General features: G+C 39.8%; 1 protein-coding gene across 4 annotated transcripts in view; it reads right to left on the bottom strand.

The window, feature by feature from the left end:
- The window catches only part of hipk2 (homeodomain interacting protein kinase 2), an 87,122-nt gene that overhangs the window by 48,273 nt on the left and 16,536 nt on the right, over window positions 1–22,313 (bottom strand). For all 4 annotated transcript variants that reach the window (XM_077567493.1, XM_077567492.1, XM_077567495.1 and 1 more), the window contains exon 2: window positions 13,628–14,777. In XM_077567493.1, coding sequence (XP_077423619.1) covers window positions 13,628–14,777 — 1,150 coding nt within the window. The remainder of the gene's footprint in view (window positions 1–13,627; window positions 14,778–22,313) is intronic.

Genomic DNA, 22,313 nt, shown 5'->3' with positions numbered 1-22,313 from the left:
ATCAAGAACTTGGCATGAATATGGAGCCAAGATAGGAGAAGAGAACAAGCGTCATAAAAATGTCCCCCTTTGTATACTTTCCAACAAGGTCAAGCCATGATAAGAATAAAATTTGAGGTCGATTCTGGATTTAAAAAGAAGGGAACGTTTCTGTGCAGTTAAACCAAGACTCAAAGCAAATCATATTTTGCATTTTTTTTTTTTACCTGCCAGGGTTGGAGAAACCCACAATGTACACAGCTGGTAACTGCAGATGAATAGCAATTTGGCTATCTTTGTGTAACCGAGAGCTTCAGTTGAACCACAGGCTCCAGCGGAACAAAGGACAGAGGAAGCCAGCAATATGTGATCGGGTGTGGAGAAAAAGCAAGAGAGGTGAGGGAGTGGGATTATGAGGGGTGGTGGGGGCCGAACACATGCCGTTTGGGCCCACCTGGGCAAACAATAACCTCAGAGAGACCAGAGTGTGGCCCAAGCAAACAATTGTCAGTGGCGGTTGGCGGTCGCATCTTGACATCTCCAGTTCAGGTGTTGCAACTTAAACAACTGTGAAACGCTGGTTGCCGTAGCAACGGTCACCAACCGTTTCATTTGAAAACTTCCTGACGTGTTTAATAAAGCGATGCATTTCTTTAATTGGGTGTAAACAAAATGTAGATAAATAAGTTACAGTATGTGAAACACTTACAAGGCCAATGGTGATGAATACAATTATTAGACTTTTAAATTCAGTTATTCATCGTAAAAGCTTGCTGGATACCCCTTGATGATTTGTGTCAAGAATTGAGCATATCTTTTGTATCATTCAGAGCACTTCCAAGCAAACTCCACTTCACAGAAGTGAAATATGAGTGTGGGTGAGTGTGCTATAAAATGTTTCTTGTGTATGCACAGTAACGAGTGCTCCAGTCGCGTTTGCTGTAAATCCTAAAATGAATCAAGAGAAACAGAGGCAGAAATACAAACTATTCTCATCTGGCTAGGTGTAAAGGACAGCGGCGTCTTTGTTTGATGACACATAGATTAAAGCTGTAATGAAAGACGGCGTGTGGAATGTTACTGTGTTTTCACGGGTGATGTAAGCTACACTATGTTCACGCCAACATGGCTCAGTGGGATGACATGTTCTCTGTGTTCAAGGACTGTGGCCAACCTGGCGCCGTAATAAATGATTTCAAGCTATATCCTGGAGCTTCTGCAGCATATGTGCGAGTGCATTTCCAATACAATGCATATGGGTCGATAAAGCAGGGCAATTATGGTCTGTGGACGGGAATACTGAAGTTGTGTGTAACGTTCTACAGGACCATAAAGCTTTTATACTTTGTCTACAGAATTTCTACTTTGTATTCTTTGTGTGGTCTTCTGTAGGTTGATATCTAGCTTAATGATCAATGGTTTGCCGCAACAAGCTGAACTTGAGAGATGTTATGACGCGCACGTAATAAAACACTGGGATTAGTGCTAAAAAGTCAATAGCCTGGCACACAGAGACATGACATTACTTTGCATTTTTCTGTTTTGAAATGTGGCAATGTTGATTTTAGCAATAAAAGAGGAATTTCCTCTCAAGTCTGCTGTTTGGCTGCTTCCCTGCAGTGGTTATTTCAAAAGGAACACATTTCACCATAAAACACCCTTTGCCCTATTCGGAATACTAACCTGTTTAATATTTAACCAGAATCCAACACAAGAGTAATTATTTTTCCAAACAAATTACGTCTCCAGCCGAAACCGACTTATTCCCATACGTCCACTGTCACTCGGAGTTATTAGTCATTTTAAATAATTTATCAAGCCAACGCAAGATTTGGTTTCAGAGCCATTTTATGAATGGTTCTTCTCCAACACCATCAAGACAGCCTGTCCCATCCCAGAAAAGCAATTTATATGAAAAGCTGCTCTGGCATGAGACCACACATTTGCAGTTCACGAGGTGAAAATAACACAAACAAAAACAAACAAATCAAATAAATGACTATGCTTACGTACTGTATATCTTTAATGACAAAAGATGGATTTCATTTTGGTTTATTGCCATCTTGACTACAAATATAAACTCTAACATTACAAGGCGTCTTACTCTTCATGATTCAAAGCCGAGTGTCGTAATTGTCAGGCACATTTTCAGGCTTGATGAGTGTTGCTGAAAATAGCCCAGGCTGCATAAGAGTAGAGCCTCGTTCAATTCTGCCACTGACAATGGAAGGTGCACCGTTTTTAGAGAGGGTGACAACAGCCACCCTCAATTTGAGCTGTGGGCTGTACTGCAGCTTCTATCAAATCAACATATGGTATTTAAATGTATTAGAGAGGTGGGACATAAAAAGGAACCATGAAAGCATGTTATTATGATGGGGTAAGAAGGTGTTTAAACAAAACACACAGCAAAGGAGGGGAGGATGTCATTAAATCTTCTTTTTGCCGGTTGCACTTTAGCCAAAAACAGCCATCCAGTTTGCTTAAAACTATCTTTGAGTTTATCCGTGTTGTTTTTCCGTAAAGCACTGGTAGAGTACTGCGACATGCTGCTGCCTTTCGTGCAGACGGCGCGGGTCAATTCTGGGCCGGCGTCCAATACCCAGTCAATGCCAGTCCCAAGTAAGGATAAGGGTGGGATTGTGTCAGGAAGGGCATCCGATGTAAAAAAAAAAAGAAAAAAAAAAGAAGAAGAATGCAAATTTCGCAAGTATGGTCTGTCAAATATGAACACTTATTAGGCCCCCACCGACTAGGAAAAAAAAAATACTGCTAGAATTACAGTACAAAAATTAGGCTATATGTTAAAACAAGACAAAACATTTTTTTTCTGACAAAACATTACTACAATAAACAAAATCAAGTTATTGTACACTACAGTAGTACAAGTTTCACAAACTCAAATTAAGATGAACTACACACAACCAGAAGCATTTTCAAAAATAATTCACGATATTCCAATTTAATGAGGTCAATAAAGTTAGTGCTGTTCTCTCTCTCTTGATTAAAAAATGAGAGAGAGAGAGAGAGAGATGTACCTGGGCATTTTCAAATCAGTAAAATTGCAACACTTTTCCAAAATATATTTTACCGACTCCACACATGCAGTATTCTTGCAACTTTTTTCCCCCCAAATAGCACACCTCTAAACATTAAAAATTGTAATATGAAGATGTAATTACCAGTATTGTAATTATAAGACGTTGGTCTAATACTTTTAATACACACACACAGACAGAATCCCAACTAAAAACAATCTTTGATGGTATTAGTGACTTGCCACCTTGAATTCATTGGCATAAAATTCTTTTTTTGTATCTTGAGCAAGCCTTCTCCCTCTTCTTTCCCGCATATTTTCCATCCTGATTTTTTAAATATTCATGCAAGTGGATGGAGGTGGCGAAGATGGGAAAAGAAGAGAAGCAAGGGGGATACCGGTAACCCCGTTTCTGGAGGCTCCCTTCAGACATATGGCGGTTATCCTCGTATGGCGGAGAAAGGGTCAGCAGGACGCATAATGATTTATTTAGACCCGAGGGCGCTAGTGCCAGTCAGCGATTGATGAGAGCCAACCCGCCTTCACTTGATTCCAGAAAAGATAAATGCATCAAACGTGCAACCTCTGCTGTGAGAAATTTCACCCAAACAATCAGCCTTAAAACAAAAAGAAATTGCAATGCGTTTTTTTTTTGTGGCTAGACATTTTAATGTGCGATTTTTATTCACGGAATGCTATCAAGCCTGTTCAGACACCAGTAAGGCTGAACGAGGTCACACTGGTGTGCCCGCACCGCAAAAGCTGAGGTGAGCCAATCAATATAGCGCAGAGCGACTGCAGCCTCCCGTGGGCGGCTCGCTGGGTTTTATCAAGGCGTCTTAATTTCCTTCAGCCTAATGACCTGGGGAATGTATGGAAATTGAACTGGGAGGGAGAACAAAGACGAGTAGCAGGATGGAACAATGTGGAAACTCACCAAGCTCTGGTACGGTACATCTACAGTATATAGTAGGCTACACTATTTATACAGTAGGATCAGCATATTGGTGTTTATTGATCCGATGGAGCAAATGTTTCATTATTTGGTTTGCATGACTGCCAGAAGCCGACAACTGTGTACGTTCCGTTTCATATGCTTTACTACCGTTAGGTTAATTAGCCTAGCTGCTACATGTCTGCTGCTTGCTGGTTGCTCTGTGGAGACACATGCAATAGCTGCCCAGAGGCACATTACAAATGAAAGAGGTTATTAAGATTCTGTCATGCATACTAAGGTGTTATGACTGTCATGAAGAAAGCACAGCGGTGAATACGGCAAGCCTTAATGATCATTTTAGTGGTCTGGAGGTTGTATGCCAGTTAGCAGTGGCCTACTCGAGCCAGGAGACGCACCTGTTTATCTTATGTTACAATTTGTATTGCATATTAACTCTTTGACTGCCAGACGTTTTCAGAAAAGGGATGCCGTGGGTGCCAGCCGATTTAAGCATTTTTGACTGATCTTTTAAGGTCCACAGAAAAATATGTGTTTGGACTATGGAAACGCACATACTACCAAGTGAAAGATTGGACTCTCATCTTTCATCAGAAAAAAAAGTTTGTTTCTACCTTATTCCGTTTTTCAGTAATCAACAATAGAAAATGGTTAGTTTCACCTCTGTTTTAAAAAAAACGTCTTTTAACGTCTTTGGCACTCCTCCATAGGATTTTACTAAACGTTATTTAACGTTTTTGGCAGTCAAAGAGTTAAATAGAAAGTAGAGATTCATTTGCAGACCCTATTGGGGAGAGTGTGGTGGTCATGACTAGCAGGTGCGGCACAAATGATTGAATTTTGAATTTGGCATAACAATAATGAGCATGACCATGTGACGTCGCGTGACCAGGAAAAAGAAGAAAGAAACGCACACAAAAAGTAGACTAAACTGTTACTGTGCATTGTTGTGTCTACCTAAGATATGTTTGACTTTAGTTGTGAAGTTTTGTAATGACCCACAAATCATTTATGTTGTCTGTACAATTTATTTTAGAAGACAGCTTAAAGTGGAAGTCAACCCAAAATACAATAATATGTTCTATGCGCCTCTACTAGTCTAAAAATCGGCATTCTGTTTAATATTACGCTTGTGGATTACAAATTAGGCAGCAAAATCCATCCTTTTTTTTTCTCCATTTGAGGTGGCGGCCATTTTAACACTTGCTTTTTGGACACTAAAAGACACTTCACAGTGGATACATTATTCATGCACTCACACATTCTTCACACTCTAGTGGTGGTAAATTGCTTAAGTAGCCACAGCTGCCCTGGGGCAGGATAGAAGCGTAACTGCCAGTGTGTGCCTACGGCCCCGCCGACCACCACCAAACATTTGCACCTTTCAGACACCAGTGTGCGTGACACTGGAGGCAATGTGTGTAAAGTGTCTTGCCCAAGACACAACGACACATAACTCGGGGAGAGCAGGGATCAAACAGCCAACCTTACGGTTACTGGGCGACCGGCTCATCCTGCTGAGCCGCAGCCGGCACATATGAAACAAAATAACATCACAGTTACTCAGGGCTAAGGTAACCAATCACGGCAATCATTTGTTTTCTGAGTTTGGTCATGTGATATCCGTAAGCTGAGCTGTGATTTGTCATCACCTGAGCCTTGAGCAAAATGAAATTGGATTTTGCTCCTTAATTTATATTCCACAAATGCAATATTAACCGGAATGTCGTGTTAAGATAACAAATTATTAAAGAAAATGTAAAGTAAAGAAAATGTTTGGGTTGAGACATTTTCATTATACTGTATATATTAGGGGTGTGAATTGCCTAGTACCTGGCGATTCGATTTGTATCACTATTCATATGTCCCGATTCGATTCCGATTCATCCCGATGCGAATCTATAAAGTGATTATTGCAAAAATTTTAAAACTCAAATTTAGAAAATACTAATCAGTAAACTTGTACATGTACACTGTAAGATTTGTATGAAAATGTATTCATTTATCTGAAAATTCAGGCTTATAACTGAGCCATTGCATTTAACAAACAGGTTGCAGTCTGCTTCATGTTTGAACAGCACTGAAATAAAATATTAAGGCTTAATGTTCCATTAATATAACGTTCTTCCATGCTTAATGTGTTAATCCTAACCCTAAGTAAGACGTTTTGTTAAATATTCCCATAAAAAAATCGATTCGGCTGCATATCGAATCGATTCGAGAATTGCGCGCTGTAATATTGCGATATATTGCCGAATCGATTTTTTCCAACACCCCTAATATATATATATATATATATATATATATATATATATATATATATATATATATATATATATATATATATATATATATATATATATATATGAAGTAATAGCCAGCATAACTCTGGCGTTGGGCCAAAACCGTGTACCTCCAAAATTTTAATTTTTCAGGAGACAGCATGTTTGTTCAACCATTAACATTGCAACTTTAAAGAGAGCAAGCATTTTCAACACTTTAAATTGGTTGATGATTCGTAAAAATGACACCCACAAATGTGGACTAACCAAAAGTATTGATTTTTGGGGGAAAAAAAAAGAAATCTAACAAATTGTGACTTATGAGTTTTGGTCCAACTCTAGCCTTGGGGTAAATGCCACGGACTTCCGACTTCCGTGTTTCACACAACAGTGCCGTTTCCTGCAACTGCGGGCCGCGTTCCAACACTCACACCTCCACCCCTGCGCCCGCGCAGGGCGTCTCGGCTGAGACAGACCAACAGACACACTACACACTCGCACCCGTCGACTGGAACGCGCAACTGAGGGGCACAAGGGCGGAAGCGCAAGCACTGGGACGCGGCCCACAGTGCTAGTGTAAGTCCCGCCTCCTCCGTGGCATGTACCCCATAAGCAACAACAGGTTGGCCCTCGGCCCTCAGTGGTCATGAGTGCGAAATCTTTAGTTACTGTGCATAAAATTATTTAATTAATAAAATTCCAGCAGATCAAAGGCGCTCAAGTCAACAAGAGAGTGCGAGTGCATGCCAAAGCAACCATGTAGTCATGCTAAACCAAATGAAAGCTCATCTGCATAAGTAATAATGTGTCATTTACTTGACGGGAAAGGGAGCATATTTCCATGTACGGGAAAGGATGGCAAAACGACTTCCCACACATCTGCGCTTCCATCACTCCGCTGTCTTCTCCCACTTCACTTTGCTCAGATTCCTCTCATAAACAGCGCCTGCATTTTGAACAGCATCACTGCCTCCCTGCACCTTTCTTACTTCATCTGTAGTAACGCTTAACTAGCTTTGGCATAATTTACACGTCAACAGACGCTTCGCAGAGCAATGACTAACATGCAGCCACCTGCATTAAGATGCCTCTTGACGCTTCTTCACGTGCGGCAGAGACAATGTGGTGGAAAGCTTGCTCGGTCTGCGTGCGTTGCTAGTGGCAGATAGACAGGTGGCCTCAGCCTCTGATGGAGACATACATATTTCAGCAGTTATTAAGGCTACAATATAAGCCTCGGGATTGTCAAAAATCCTACAGCCTCACTTGTCTTTGTCTGCACAGATTATTGCAAATATATGAGAAATACAGAATTTAATCGTGTATACAGAACGTGGTGGTATATTTTGTTAAAGGGCAGCTCGAGATTGTGCCTACACAAACATTTGCTTTTTGCTCACATGTAAAAACTCCTTTTCTGTCATCCTAATACCTCTGGTGAGGTATTTTCTTTTAAATAACGTTGTTCATACACAGGTGTGAAGTCCAGGAGAAAATACAGTTATCTTTGACATTTTTGTTTTGCCATACAGTATCACTAAATCACTACAGCGGAACATTCTGTATCAAGCACAAAAAGCGTTCTATGTTGACTGCCTATTTTCCGAAATAATTACACACAGTACATAAAGTGCAGTGTTTCCCCACACCATGTTAATACTTGGGCGGGCCACCCAAGTAAATTGGCCACCACCCAAGTAGTTTTCAAGAAAATGTGTTAAAAATATATATTTTTAAATACGTGTCGCAACCAGATACAGTATAACGCATATAACATTAGTTCGCCGTCACTCACTTGTGGATCATGAGGTTAGAGGAGACCCACGGAAAATTTGGCTCACAACATAAATCAAATAATAAAAAAAAAAAACAGTAAATTAATCATTGTTTGAAGACTACCTGAAGATTTTTGTTATACTTTAGAGGCATATTTATCTATTTGAAAACAAACAAACTGGTTGAAGTCCAAATGATACCAGGTTTTCAAGCATTCAACTGAATATAATACTGCATTACATAGTCGTGTTGAATTTACACTGTGCTGTTATGTTGAATTTACTCAACATCATTATGTTGAATTTACTAAAAGTAATTGTGTTGAATTTACCTGATATTCTTAAATAAAAATGATCAATCTTCATTATGTTGAATTGACTTAACACCATTATGTAGAATTTATTTAACACTATTTTTCTCTATTTACTAAAATGGTAGCACTTTTCCAACTATGAAAGCAAACTCAAGGCATATTAAGTTTTGATTCACCATTAGCTCTTATTCACTTACTGTCAGAGCAGCATCAGGAGCAACTAGGTGCTTAGCTCATTCACTGCCATTGACGGCTATAGACGTCAAAAATTCATTTGAACTATTTTTGTTGTTTTGTTGTTGTATGTTTCACATTTGTTTCCACTTTTGTTAACAGTATGAGTATCAAAACCTAGAACATTTTTTTACTGTACATTTATAACATATATAAAATTTGTGATTAATCGTGAGTTAACTAGTGAAGTCATGTAATTAATTACAATTTTTAAAAAATCGCCTGATGCCCCTAATAAAAAAAGAAGAAAAGATTATTCGAAATTAGGGGTGTCAGATGATTTTTTTTTTTTAATTTGGAATTAATCTCATAACTTCCAATAGTTAACTCAGGATTAATCGAAAAATGTATGTGTTCTAAATGTACAATAAAAAATTCTAGGTTTTCATACTCTTGTTAACAAAAGTGAAAAAAAAAAGGTGAAACTAATAGAAATAGTTCAAGTGAATTTTTGACGTCTACAGCCGTCAATGGCAGTGAATGAGTTAGTAGTATCTGGCTCAAGGATACGTCATCATGGTGACTGAAGAGTCAGGTATCGTACCCACAACCGCTAGTTTGGGAGACGACCACGCTACCATTGATCCATGCCGTCCTACTGCAATCACATATGTTTGGCTTTAATAGTTGGAATAGCGCTACCATTTTAGTAAGTCAAGAAAAATAGTGTTAAATAAATTCTACATAATTGTGTTAAGAAAATTCAACATAATGAGGATTGATCATTTTTATTCAACAATGTCAGGTAAATTCAACACAATTACTTTTAGTAAATACAACATAATAATGTTGAGTAAATTCAACATAAAAGCATTGTTTAAATTTAAAACAACTATAAAATGTAAAATGAAGAACATTAGCTATATTTTAGTCACCTTACATTAAAACAATTTAAATGAAATGGTTATGTGGGACCGGTTGACGTAACCGTGTTCTTTAAATCTGATGAAGCATTTCTCTAAGTGATCTAATAAGGAAATGCATAATTATCTAACTATATCTGTAAACATTTGCTTTTACCTTACTCCAGTTATATTGCACATATGGGTACACATGCGGTGTGACATAAGTTTGAGGTGAAAAGTTGTTCCATTATAAGGAATGTAGCCACTGTCATCACCAATTGATCAATAGCAATTGAAGAATAATCAAAGGCAAACACTTGCTCCATAGTAAATGTTTGTTTGGGGATGAATGTAATTTTACCTGTCTGATGCCCTGACAATTTCCTGTTACTCTCCTACACTCAGCTAAACTGCTGACATCAGCTTGTGGGGATTATCTGGAATAATTGCCTTCAAAGCACCACATTCATTTGTAAAATTAATTACTAGCAAGAAGGTGTCGGGTCCCTGGCGGAAATCATGGCGACCGATTTCTGCAATGGTAAAATCTGAGATAAAAGCAGAGTAACAAAGCACATCACTGCCACTGACTCAATTTGTCTACCTTCCGTCATTCCCTTCACTTTGCTCACTGCATGTCTCGATGTGTTCCACACATCTCAAGGACGCTTTCCTGGTGAGGTATATCGGACAAAGACAACTGAGACAAGAGAATAATCCGTTTACATGGAGAGGTGTGAGCTTGATGAGAAGGCTTACCTAGTTGCATCATCAGCTATAAGCAGACAGAGGACAGGAGGTGCATAAAAGCAGCAGGATTGGGTATCTAGGAATGAAGTAGCCAAGACATTAAACCCCCTATATTTTCACTAGCCAAAACAATTTACATTTTCCTCAGCTGTCAGCCTCTCAGTGTGATACACTGCTGGAAACTATATCAATAATAATAATAAACATATTGTTAACTCAATATATTTCTGTCAATCAAAACTGCTGATTTCATTAGATTGCGTAGTTCCCTAATGAATTGGCTGAAGCAAATGCAAAACGGCATGTAATATTGCAGTTTTGTCAGCCCCACAACCATGTATTCGTGAGGCACCGAAGCAAACAAAACTGAAACTGGAAGAACCCTGAGAGCTGTTTTCGTAAATAGCAAGCTTGAATTCTGCTTTTTTTTTTTTTTTTGCATAAGTCAACGTTGTGGAAAATCCATAACTCATTTGCAAAAGGCTTCTTTAGTGTGTACATGAACATAAACAAAGCACACTATGTATGACATACAAAGTACACACATTTGTGACTGATGGGTATAAAACCCTCAGCAAATGAATGTAAAGAAAATAAGTCAAACTAGCTCTGTGGTTGTAATATCTATAATGGGCTTGAATGTAATATTACTTCTGTCTCAACTATGAGACAATTGAAAGTGGAGGAAAATGCAAATATTTTGTGCCCACAATTCCACACTACCATTATCTCACACTCATGCAAGTTCACCTCATCAATCCAAAACAGCATTTGGCTGAGAGGAAAAAACAAAAATAAAACATCAGCCCACAAAGACATATTTAATTCCACTGGGCTCAAAAAGATGAAAGAGGAAATATTTTGGCTAATGTGCGGGAAATAAAGTAACACAAAACCGGTCTCAGCTCAGCTGCCAAATGACAGCCGTGTGTAGTCAGTAACCTGTAAGGGAACAAACCACACAATGCAACGCCAACCATCCTGTTATCTTTTCATCTGAAGCCATCAAAGACAGTTTAACGCTCTCATCTGAACCTTTGAACACCCTGTGAAATGTACCCCCGCAGCCAAAGTGTGTTTGTTGCCTAAACTTTGCGTGATCAACTGACCATCTCCCATGAGCTCACTTCTGAACTAAAGACTCGTCATCAGAATCAATCAGACACTCCTGTTTTGGACATGGCGGTGTTACATAAAGTAGAGGGACTTTCAAAAGTGACTAAAGAACACACAAATTAAGCGTGTATTCACATCACATCAGGGTCGCAGAGTCCTTTATCTGGTGTCAAATTTTGGGGTTTACTTCCCTTCTGCTGCTTTGCAAAGAGGAAATGAAAGGATGAGCTTGCCACACCGCTCCTCTCATCACTCCCCCACAAAACAAAACATTTTACGTCCTCATTGCCTCAGTCGCGCTGAGCAACAACAGATAACTCGTAGAAAAGTTTACTTCAAGATGTGGACATGTGTTGTGTAGCTTAACTATGGTAGCTGCAGTCCGACATGGAATTGAACTGCATGTGATTTATTGTCATACCTGTAGTATTTTTTTCTGTTAGTACTGTTTTTTTTTTTCCCTATGGAAGACAAGTATGAAAAAAGCCATTTCCAGGAAAGGCATAGCGACAACAATAATGAATCCTCAACGGAGGACGATAAATGCAGACTGCTAATGGAGGTGCATTGAGTAGAACAATGATTTCCAACCAGTGTGTTGTGGCATATTAGTGTCCGTGAGAGTTCATCGGGTATGCTGTGAAAAATTATCCAAGTTCACTTAACTGGTCTGAAAATTATTTGTCTTACTTGACAAATGCCCAGCCTTTTTTGCATTAAGATCGACTTTTCAAGCTGCCAATCTCTTATAATATGGGGGTGTGGGATCGAACCCGCACCATGACCATGTTTCCGGTTTGGGAGCACAGATCATACCAATGAGTTAAAAACTCTGGACAGCTCAGCACCTCATTTGGACTTGAACATGACTTCAACAACAGTGGTAAAAGGCAGAACTGAATGCATATTGCTTACATTAATATTTTATATTAAATTCTTATTCCATCCCATTTCAGTAGCAAACTGGCACTCACAGACTGTAACAAAACATTTGTCAGATAGGCAGGTCAGATACGCTGGTAACAACACGGTGCACATAGCTTGCCATTTGTTAAATAAAGCGTCAATCAAATTCAAAACTTACCAATTGGTCCTATGAAAAATATAAAAAAAACGGACATTTTCCATGACTTTATAAACCTTATAAACCTGCCTGGGCAGGGTGCAAAAAGGTGGACATGTTCGGGCAAAAGAGGACGTTTGGTCACCCTACCTTCACTCAATAAAGGTTTGCAAACACTGGATTGGAGAGACTATGTCTTCTCAGAATTCTAGTGACTTAAACTAAAAAGTTTGCATGGGAAAAACGGTTAAACAACTGAAAGACACTTTAGTTACACACATATGTAGCATGTACAAAAGAAAGGTAAATAAACACCCCGACCGTTACTCAATATAATGAGCACTATCTTGACAGTTAGAGAAACAACCACCTGACATGTGCCTGTGGTTATGTGTTTTGAGTAGGCATAATCATAAAATACATGAGCAATACTGTCGCGCTGACACACCTGTTATTTCCTTTTCTTGAGCTCCAACACCAGGCCGGGTCCCCGAGCACAGCTCAAGTATCTCTTTGTGTGAACATTAAAACTGTTTGATTTCTGGACGCTGCCTCAACTCGAACCAAAACACTTTTTTTTTTTTTTTTTTTTTTGCTTTGGATAAAAGGGATGTATGAGAGGTACAAGAAAGAAAGATCTTCCAGGGAGTCATCTGGTTCTAATGCAGGGCCTGCCGGTGTGGATTACAGGCACATATTACAGGAGAACTTGGGCTGACCCCTTCATCTTTATCTCAGGGGAAATGGGAACCCTCCGTGGTGATGGGGCTGAAGGTCCAGAGGGAAACCAGGCAGTGGGAAGCAGTGCTGTGAATATAGACCCCTGGGCAGGCTCCATGATTGGCACCTTCTTTAATGAGAGTGGATCTCAGTGTAGAATCTTAACCTAACTGTCAAACAGATGTATTTTCCTTAACATATCTCCAATATCAAAAATTATTCATCACAATTTTCTTTTTGACAGACATTGCTCAATTTGAACCCGAAGCATGGGCATGTACACATACACACACATCACGTGTAATCATTGTGCGTCTACATCCACATCCCCACAATGGAGGAGATTAGCAATTCCAAAAACAAAAGCACACTGAGGGATCTTGAGGACTTCAGCTGCAACAAATGAATGGCCGAAAAAAATCTGCTTTGCTTTGAAAACGTTGCCATCAACGCTAGAATAATTTAAACAAGGCTTAGAAATAAAACCAGTGCTCCAATAAAAGGATCAGCAACAAAGTGAGGAACATGAATAAAATGTTAATATTCTTAACTCCTACCTGTAGTATCTGGACTGTAGATAAGTGGAGCAGACAGCTTTGGAGACATGGCTGGCTGAGCCAAAGTCAATGACTTTGACTCTGTAGGGCTGCCGAGATGGATCTACAAGCATGATGTTTTCCGGCTTCAGATCGGCATGGATCAGACCGAGACTCTTCAGCTTCATCAGCGCCGTGGCCACCTGCTGCAGCACGGGTCTGATGTATTTAAGCGGCAGTGGGCTGAACTTGTTCTGCTTCAGGAAGTCGTACAGGTTCTGCTCCAGCATCTCAAACACCAGGCACGTGTGGTTCTTATGCTGGAAGCACTCGTAGGCCCTCACAAAGTTGAAATCGTCCGCGCTCTCCGTGCTCAGACGGGCCAGGATGCTGACCTCAATCTGACCCTGCCTTGCGTACGACGGGTGGTTTTTTAGGATCTTGATGGCCACGATCTCGTTGGTGCCCCTCTTCCAGCACTTAACCACCTGTCCAAATGTTCCTCGTCCCAAGAATTCCAGCACTTCGTACGTGTTGGTCATGGAGCAGAGCACCTCATGCTGCACCAGCTGGTAGTCGCCCTCATTGTTGGAGCCGCTGTTCTTGGATGTGGCCGTGGAAGCAGCGGTGGCCACCGTAGCCACCGTGGCTGCTCCGTTCTGGATCATCAGTGGACCGTGCTCCTCGATTATCTGCACACTGCTGTTGTTGTCAAGCTCCTCGCTCTTGCGTTTAAGCCCACATCGCTGGTAGGTGTCCAGGAGACTGACGGTGCTGCGGCGAGTCAGATTGTGAACCCCAACACCGCTGCCACCGCCGCCGCCCCCTCCGCTGCCGTTACTGCCTCCACCTCCGCTGCCCAGTAAAGAGCCTACGCCCCCCGAAGTGCTACTGGCTGATGCGACCACAATGTGGCCTGCACTTGCTGGGAAAATGAGTGCCTGCTCGTACGGCAAGGTGGAGCTAGCTACCTGCAGGGCGCTGTTAATTCCGAGGGGGCCGCTCACGGACGACACGTTCTTGCTGCTGTTGTGGCTGTAGACTTTGCTGTGCGTGCCGTACCCTGTCATATCCCAGTTGCAACTCTGCTCCACCTTCAGTTTGTTCACGCTAAAGAAGGCACTTGACTGAAGAGTGTGAGGGGAGAACACTTGCACTTGCGAGGCCATACCTGTGACAAGAGGGCAAAAGAGGGGAGGGGCAAAGAAGGAAAATGAGATGTTAGGTATTTCAGAGCCAATGAAACATGAGTGGTAGCTTGAAGCTTTAAATAAAGACAGCTTGGGTCAGAGCAGGTCATTAAAACACCAAGCGTATACTGTATGTACTGTAGAAGCATCAAACTGCTAACATCATTAACTCATTCACTCCCAGACATTTTCACTGAAGCAAAACACTTTGCTCCCGGCTGTTTTAGTGGATTTTGACTGATTTTGCAAGGCCCACAGTATATTGTGTTCGGTTGCTATAAAAACATGGAACCTACCAAAAGAAAGATTAAAGTCTCTTCTTTCATTAGGAAAAAAAGTATATTTGTAGCTATTCAGGTTTTGCAGCAATTAGCATTAGTTTCATCATTATTCACGAATCTGTTGAAAACACTGGGGAAAAGAGCTTGTTACAACAATTGATCTTTTATACTCTGCTGCCACCTGCTGGCCTTATTTGTAGTAAATATAATTTTTTTTACCATTTACCACGCAACCTCTTCAGGTCATCAGCATCAAAGCTTTCTGTATGCTCTAGCATAAAAATAAAAAAATAAACGGTTAAAAAAAAAACATAAATACATTTTTGGGACCATGGCAATATTTAAAATAGAACGTGTTTATAATTTTTGGGGATGAGTTCATATTATGCATTAGGAAAATATCATCAATTTCCAGTACTTCTAGAAAACAAAAAGTGCAAATATACTTTTATGGGGAAGTAGACAAGCAAGTTAAGATGTGCGTTAATTGCCAAAAGTCATTTTAACAAATTGTTGTTTGTCCTCTACAGAAAGGTGGAAAAAAGAGAACTTCAAACAAAAATAACCTTTAAAATGACACAACACAGAGACACAAAAATGTACAGTACATACAAACAAGGCAACAAAAAAGTCCCAAGGAATGATTGCAATTTCCTTCTTCACTGCGCAAGCCTGCTGCTGCATTTATTGGGACACAATAACTCACTTTGGGGGGAAAAACATTTTTGCTCAGAAAGCTATAAGAGCAGCAGAAGGGAACTGAACTCTATCTCAACCACAGATCCTGAAGACACCAACAAAAAAGCAAAACTGCGCAAGTGTGCACTTAACTCTTGGGAACAAGATGCCTTAGAGTAAGCAAAAGCCTCTCCAAGCAAACAACTGCCCAAAAATAGTCACTTCTTTATCTCCCTCCTTAGCAAACAGGCTTGTTTGTGGCATTGAAATGATTATCACAGCACTGTGAAGATTATATGCAGCTTGGAGTTCTGCTACGCTCTTTCCAGTCAGCTATACTGTATAGATGGACTGAGCTCTAAACAAAGTAAGAGCTTCCACCTGGTTATACCCACATACATGTACACACATAATTAGGTTTCAGTGCTGATGAACTGATGCCCGACAGTAACTTTTTATAGGCAAGGAACCATACTTGGTGACTTACACTTAAAGTTCTCATATTATTCAACTTTTCAACATACTAAAATAGTTCTCAAATGTGTAAAAGACATGTCTGTGACATGCATTTGTCAAATGACTTTAGATCAAATATTTTTGCTGTCCCTAAACCAGCCCAAAAAACGCTCTGTTCAAAGCAGTCTGTTTTAGGGGTGTGTCACTTTTATGTAAATAGCTGCACCAGGCCACGCCTAGGCCACACCCTTCTCTCTCAAAGGGGCAGTGATTTCGGTCATGGTAGCCATGTGCTAATGTAAATGGAAACGACTGCCTATGGGAGCAGAAGAAAAGAAAAATTGTTAACTATTTTATATGTGGAAAAGCGGCATCACATTTTACCATAAGAAAAAGTAGCATAACAATACTATAGAAACTGTAATGTAGCGTTAGTTTGTGATTGTTTAGGCAAAGGTTATTTTGCCGTAACCGGCAAATCTCCCGCGAACGTTATTTTGCAGTGAATGTCTCCGATTTGCCGTGAATTCTTGTAGACATTTACAAGCGGTTATGAATAACACAAATGTGCACATTTAGGCCACTGCGCGGTCGCAACGTGCAAGCCGTCTCGTCGAGACCACTTAGCAGCCGGTTAGCATCACAAAGTCATGTCAACTAGGTGGCGAGTTGCCAGTCACGGCAAATTAACAACCGCGGATTGTATCTTGACAAAACAATACGCAACCGCTTCATATTTGCTTTATCATATCTGACCTCTTGTAACCAAACAACCTCCACACGACATGTAGCTCCCACTTTAGGCACTAAAAATACACCAGTAATATGATAGAAGGTGCACATCTCTTATTAGAAAGGATAAAATTAAAAATGTTAAGCCTTCATCTTTCCCGTGTGCAGTCGTGTCACACTGTTGGGACCGATCCATTATGTTTAAAGGTGTTGCAAATCCAGCTCTGAACAGGCTTTCACTAACAAAACAGTCCTTTGAGAAATTATGTTGGTACACGTCAAAAATAAAATTAATCCACTGTCTTCTCAAAGACTTGGGACAAAGGAAGCAACCACTTTTTCCTGATCATTGTTTCCCCTCGCCACGGAGGGGAGGGGAAGAAAAAGAAAGGAGCAACCGGTTTCTCGAATTTCAGTGGGCGTGACAAACCTTTACCAGAGGGGGTGCCACTAACCCGAGGGGGCTGGGTCGGGTGCACTTCCGTGTCTTTTTGACGTCACTAAGTCACGGAAGTTTAATCCTTCCGTTTGAAGCACACATTTTTAGAAAGTAAGAAAAAGCTAAAGAAGTCGCGGACTGACTTTTTTCATACCTGGTTTGAGACAGGCCGGGGATGCATAATATGTATAGAAAACCTCACTAAAGTGTATTTTCATAAAATGGGACCTTTAAATTGAGCCCAACCACAGGCAGTTTTGTTTGCTCCTCCAATGATTCATTTAAATTGAGCCCACCCACAGGCAGTTTTGTTTGCTCCTACAATGATTAATTAATTACATTAATGAGAAAAAAACTACTGTATATTATGAACATTCAGAAATGTAAAAACATGACTTACATGCAAATGTAAGTTAGCAAAGTATAAAAAGTCTTGAAATGTGCTAAAAAAATGTTAATGAGTCATTTCTGTTTCAATGTTTTGTATTTCAGTTTTTTTTTTTTATTCAATAGGCCTCTCCCTCCCCCCAGAGTGAGTTGTTATTATTAGTAGGAATTGGTGAGTACCGATACCGGGCTTATTTCAGGGTACTGGTAATCGCGGTGGTGGCTGATACTGTAGCTGCTTCATGATCAGGAACTAGAAATTAGAAATTAAAATAATAGAAAATAGTTTTTGATTTCATGCAATGTTGAGGAAAATGCTACATTGGGATATGTAGATCTTTCCTTTTGGGGGGAAATCTTATTCTTTAAAAAGTGCTATAGGTGGTATAGGTACTTGGTATCAGTGACGATTCAAGAGTCGTACTGGTATCAGTCTGCAAAAAAAAAATCTATTTAATTCAATATAACTTTATCCCCGAGGAGCAGTTACGAAGCAGCAGCACCTGAGCAGTATCACATTTAAAAGAGGATAAAAAGATGTATAAGAATGAATATACGCACAATGCAAAATACACAATATAAAAATGCACGATATCAAATGAGGTGAATTTTTATATTGCGCAGTTTGTGAATTTTACTGTGCAAAAGTGGCATTGAAAAACTCTAATAATAAGGACTAATAAAAATAAAAGGAAGATGTGGAGACAGGACCATCAACGGGGATGAGGGGCCTTACATGCTCCCACACACCTGGGACACCATCCCTCAATGGCGCTGGGGGTTAGAGCACAGTTCTGATTGTGTCATGGAGCTTTTTTTTTTTTTATAAGGTTTTCCTCACCCAATCAGCTGTTTTAAGACACGTCACACAAGGAAGTGTGACAGCTCTGATGGAGACTGAAGTGACAGCCAAAACTGTCAGCAAGGTCAGAGAATTTTCTCTTTACTGGGAAAAAAATTATTAAAGTCTGGAAAAAATAAACTCCAAACTCAGTTAGAAAGTAGACAAGATGAACGCCATAGCGCTAGCTCTAATAATTACTATTTTTTTTTAACAAGTCATTGCAGGCATTCAAATAAACAAGGTTTGCATGTGCATTTGTTACATTGGCATTTTTCCCACTTGCTGTAAAGCTTATACAAAAACATGAGCTATGTCCAGGCAGGTCCACCAAATTGTCAACTACTAAAGAGCAGTAGCTAAGTCTGTGGTCTTTGGTTTAAGACACTACAGATAAAAAAATATGGGACGAGGCTCTGGTTGCCAGATTGTGTCCCCTGAACTTCAAGGTGTTCTTAAGCAAACCTCATACTGTTTGGGATTGCAGACCCCTCCCTCTAACATTTCCCTATTAGTGCATGTCCATGGCATCCAGTTATGTCTGAGTATATTTGCATCCAATGTAAATGGATCACATATAAAAATTGAATTTCCATCCAGAGGACTAAAGGTTGTTTTGCCTCTTTTTTTCTCATCATCTGAAAGTTACATACATTCTTATGACGTTAGGGGAAAGCATGCATATTTATGGGATCTATTATGTGAACAGGAAGCAGAGGGCGCGGGTAAATGCCTTGTCAGTTTTTCCTGAGTGGTCATGATTAGTTTTGTAAAAAAGAAATACCATCCCTCTATTATAATGTAAATTCCTTCATTTTTATTTAAACAATTTCTTCCTGTTTCATTTTTGTCTCCCCTCTGGCTTTGCTCGGACATTTCTGCTATCACTACAGTCATCTGGTCTTAGTCCTAATGCTGTAGGATTGGTGCCGTTGTGCACATTAGAGGGGTTTACAGTAAGCCCGACAAGTGTTACAGCTCATGTAGCACCTCCGTGTGTCCTACATTATATATTAAAGCTTGTTATATTAATGTATCCGCATGATCATCAGGATGTACTTTTTGTTCCACCAAACACTGAACGGTCTACAGGTATGGATTGTCCAGAGAGGTAATGAAGAACGTCCATGAGGCTATTAGGGGCAAGGCTCTCTGCTAATCACATAAGCTCGGAAGGCCAGATGTCACTTCTTGGATTACCAATTCCTGTGCCTGTACTTTTCTCTAAATATAATTTGAATGATGGCTTGCGTCACTGAGTGGCGTCAACAGAGTATGACCGAAAGCCAGACAGGATAATCACAAGCACTAAGATGGATGGACGGATGGACACAGAGATAGCCAGGTCTCATTCTTGAAAATTCCAGCATATCAACTGGCGTAATGAGGGAAATGTTTGGACTATAAAGGGGCCCTGATCTCAGTCACTCAGATGCAACGCTGTGGTCAAAGGGTTCACTTGATATTGGCTGCATGGTGCAATGAACTGAAGGCCACACATGTTCCCTAAAACTGGTTAAGCTCTGGAATTAGAAGTGGATGTTTAGAAATGCACACTAAAACAGACCTGCCTTGTTATGAATCTGTGTCCAGCTCCTTTTTTTTCCGTGAGCGTAAAAGTACAAACAAAATGACAGTGTTGAGGCCTGTGGTGCACAAATAATTGAATGAACCAATAGTAAGAGGTCAAATGGTTGGAATGTTATCTCATGACAACACGCACACAAGCAACAATGTGACTAATTGTACGTCAATGGCTAAGCACAGTTACGGAACCTCATGAAAAGTTCAGACACATTTGGAATTGAAACCATAACGCTGTCAGAAGTAACCTTTGCGTAAAATGTGTTATTTGAGTTATTGAACTTTTAAGACTGTAAAGGCCCTTTGCTACACATTGACAGAGTTAAAATGCCTTCAGGAGTCACCATTTTCCTTTAAGCATACCCAAATACACAGACTGCAATTAAGGATTCCTGAGACTCATTTTCCACTGTTCTGAGGCAGCCTGTTGAAATGGTAATAGTCAATGTTTTCAGAAAGATTACGTCTCTGTCAGGGGCTTGTTAATCTTCTTTTTAGGAGGATCAGGGCTACATACCATGTGAGGGACGGCCTGAATACGAGGGAAGGAGATCAGAATGTGAAGTGGCCCTGACATTTTATCCTATGACCTGCTTCTGTTTGCACACTTTTATTAAATGTGTCATTTATACTCTAACGAGGAACGCCAAAAAAAATGCCAAACTCTCCTACAAAGAGACCTTCTTTCACCAGCCCAAGCATTTGTGGGGAGTGTGCAAACCCGTTCTTCATCGGTTTATAGTTAACTCTTTGACTGCCAAAAACGTTAAATAACGTTTAGTAAAATCCTATGGAGCAGTGCCAAAGACGTTAAAAGACGTTTGTTTCAAAACAGAGGTGAAACTAACCATTTTCTATTGTTGATTACTGAAAAACGGAATAAGGTAGAAACAAACTTTTTTTTCTGATGAAAGATGAGAGTCCAATCTTTCATTTGGTACTATATGTGTTTCCATAGTCCAAACACATAATTTTCTGTGGACCTTGAAAGATCAGTCAAAATGCTTAAATCGGCTGGCACCCACGGCATCCCTTTTCTGAAAACGTCTGGCAGTCAAAGAGTTAAAATCCATAAAACAGGCCAATCTTCATTGTAAATATCAGCCATGCTGAGCTTGCACCATATTGGATATGTGCAAAGGGAGACAACAGCCATCACCCAGGAGATTATCCACATACAGCAGTCCTGGTGGCTGCATATATTTGGAATTATTTGTGAAGGCCAGTGTCTGTGTGGGGTAAGGAGAACTTATTAGTCAATCAATTTAATTATTACGTTCTAGATCAGGGGTTGGCAACCTTAAACATTCAAAGAGTCTTTTGGGCTATCTACCACAGGAAAAACTAGGAAGCCACAAAACCCCTTTGAAACCAAAGTAACTGCATTTATCTTTGATTATTATTATTATTTTTTTTTTAATGTAGCCTGTATGTACCAACAAAAAAAAAAACTACAGTGTGTGCATTTATGAAATCAATGAACTGCTACATGGTACACATTTTATTTCTCCAGGTAACAAAAATACTCTGGGGGAAAAAAAAGACACTTGACTGAAGCTAATTTTCAAACACACGTCAATGTCCTCCTGCAATATCATTATTCATGAAACATTATTTAGAGAAATGTTACTACTATAGTTTATTTGCATATCTAGTAAAGCTCCATAAGTTGAATTTGTTAGTCGTCGTACTAGTTTTCAGGAGTGTCGTACCCATGTGGGATTTGAGCTTCGTCACCCCCAACTTTTCAACACCCGCACCCAATAAGGTTGCATGCTGTGTCAAAATTATTTTTTGCATATCGTCACTGTCCTGTGAAAAACACTTAAGTCCATTTTTGTAATTTTTCACGTTTACATTTTTTTAACTCTTTGACTGCCAAAAACGTTAAATAACGTTTAGTAAAATCCTATGGATGAGTGCCAAAGACGGTAAAAGACGTTTTTTTTTTTTTTCAAAACTGAGGTGAAACTAACCATTTTCTATTGTTGATTACTGAAAAACGTAATAAGGTAGAAACAAACTTTTTTTTCTGATGAAAGATGAGAATCCAATCTTTCATTTGGTAGTATGTGTGTTTCCATAGTCCAAACACATAATTTTCTGTGGACCTTGAAAG

The sequence above is a fragment of the Vanacampus margaritifer genome, chromosome 6 (assembly GCF_051991255.1).
Source record: "Vanacampus margaritifer isolate UIUO_Vmar chromosome 6, RoL_Vmar_1.0, whole genome shotgun sequence".
In the NCBI taxonomy this organism is placed as follows: Eukaryota; Metazoa; Chordata; class Actinopteri; order Syngnathiformes; family Syngnathidae; genus Vanacampus; species Vanacampus margaritifer.
The sequence above is the reverse complement of the archived record's forward strand: the minus strand, read 5'-3'. Positions and strand labels throughout refer to the sequence as shown.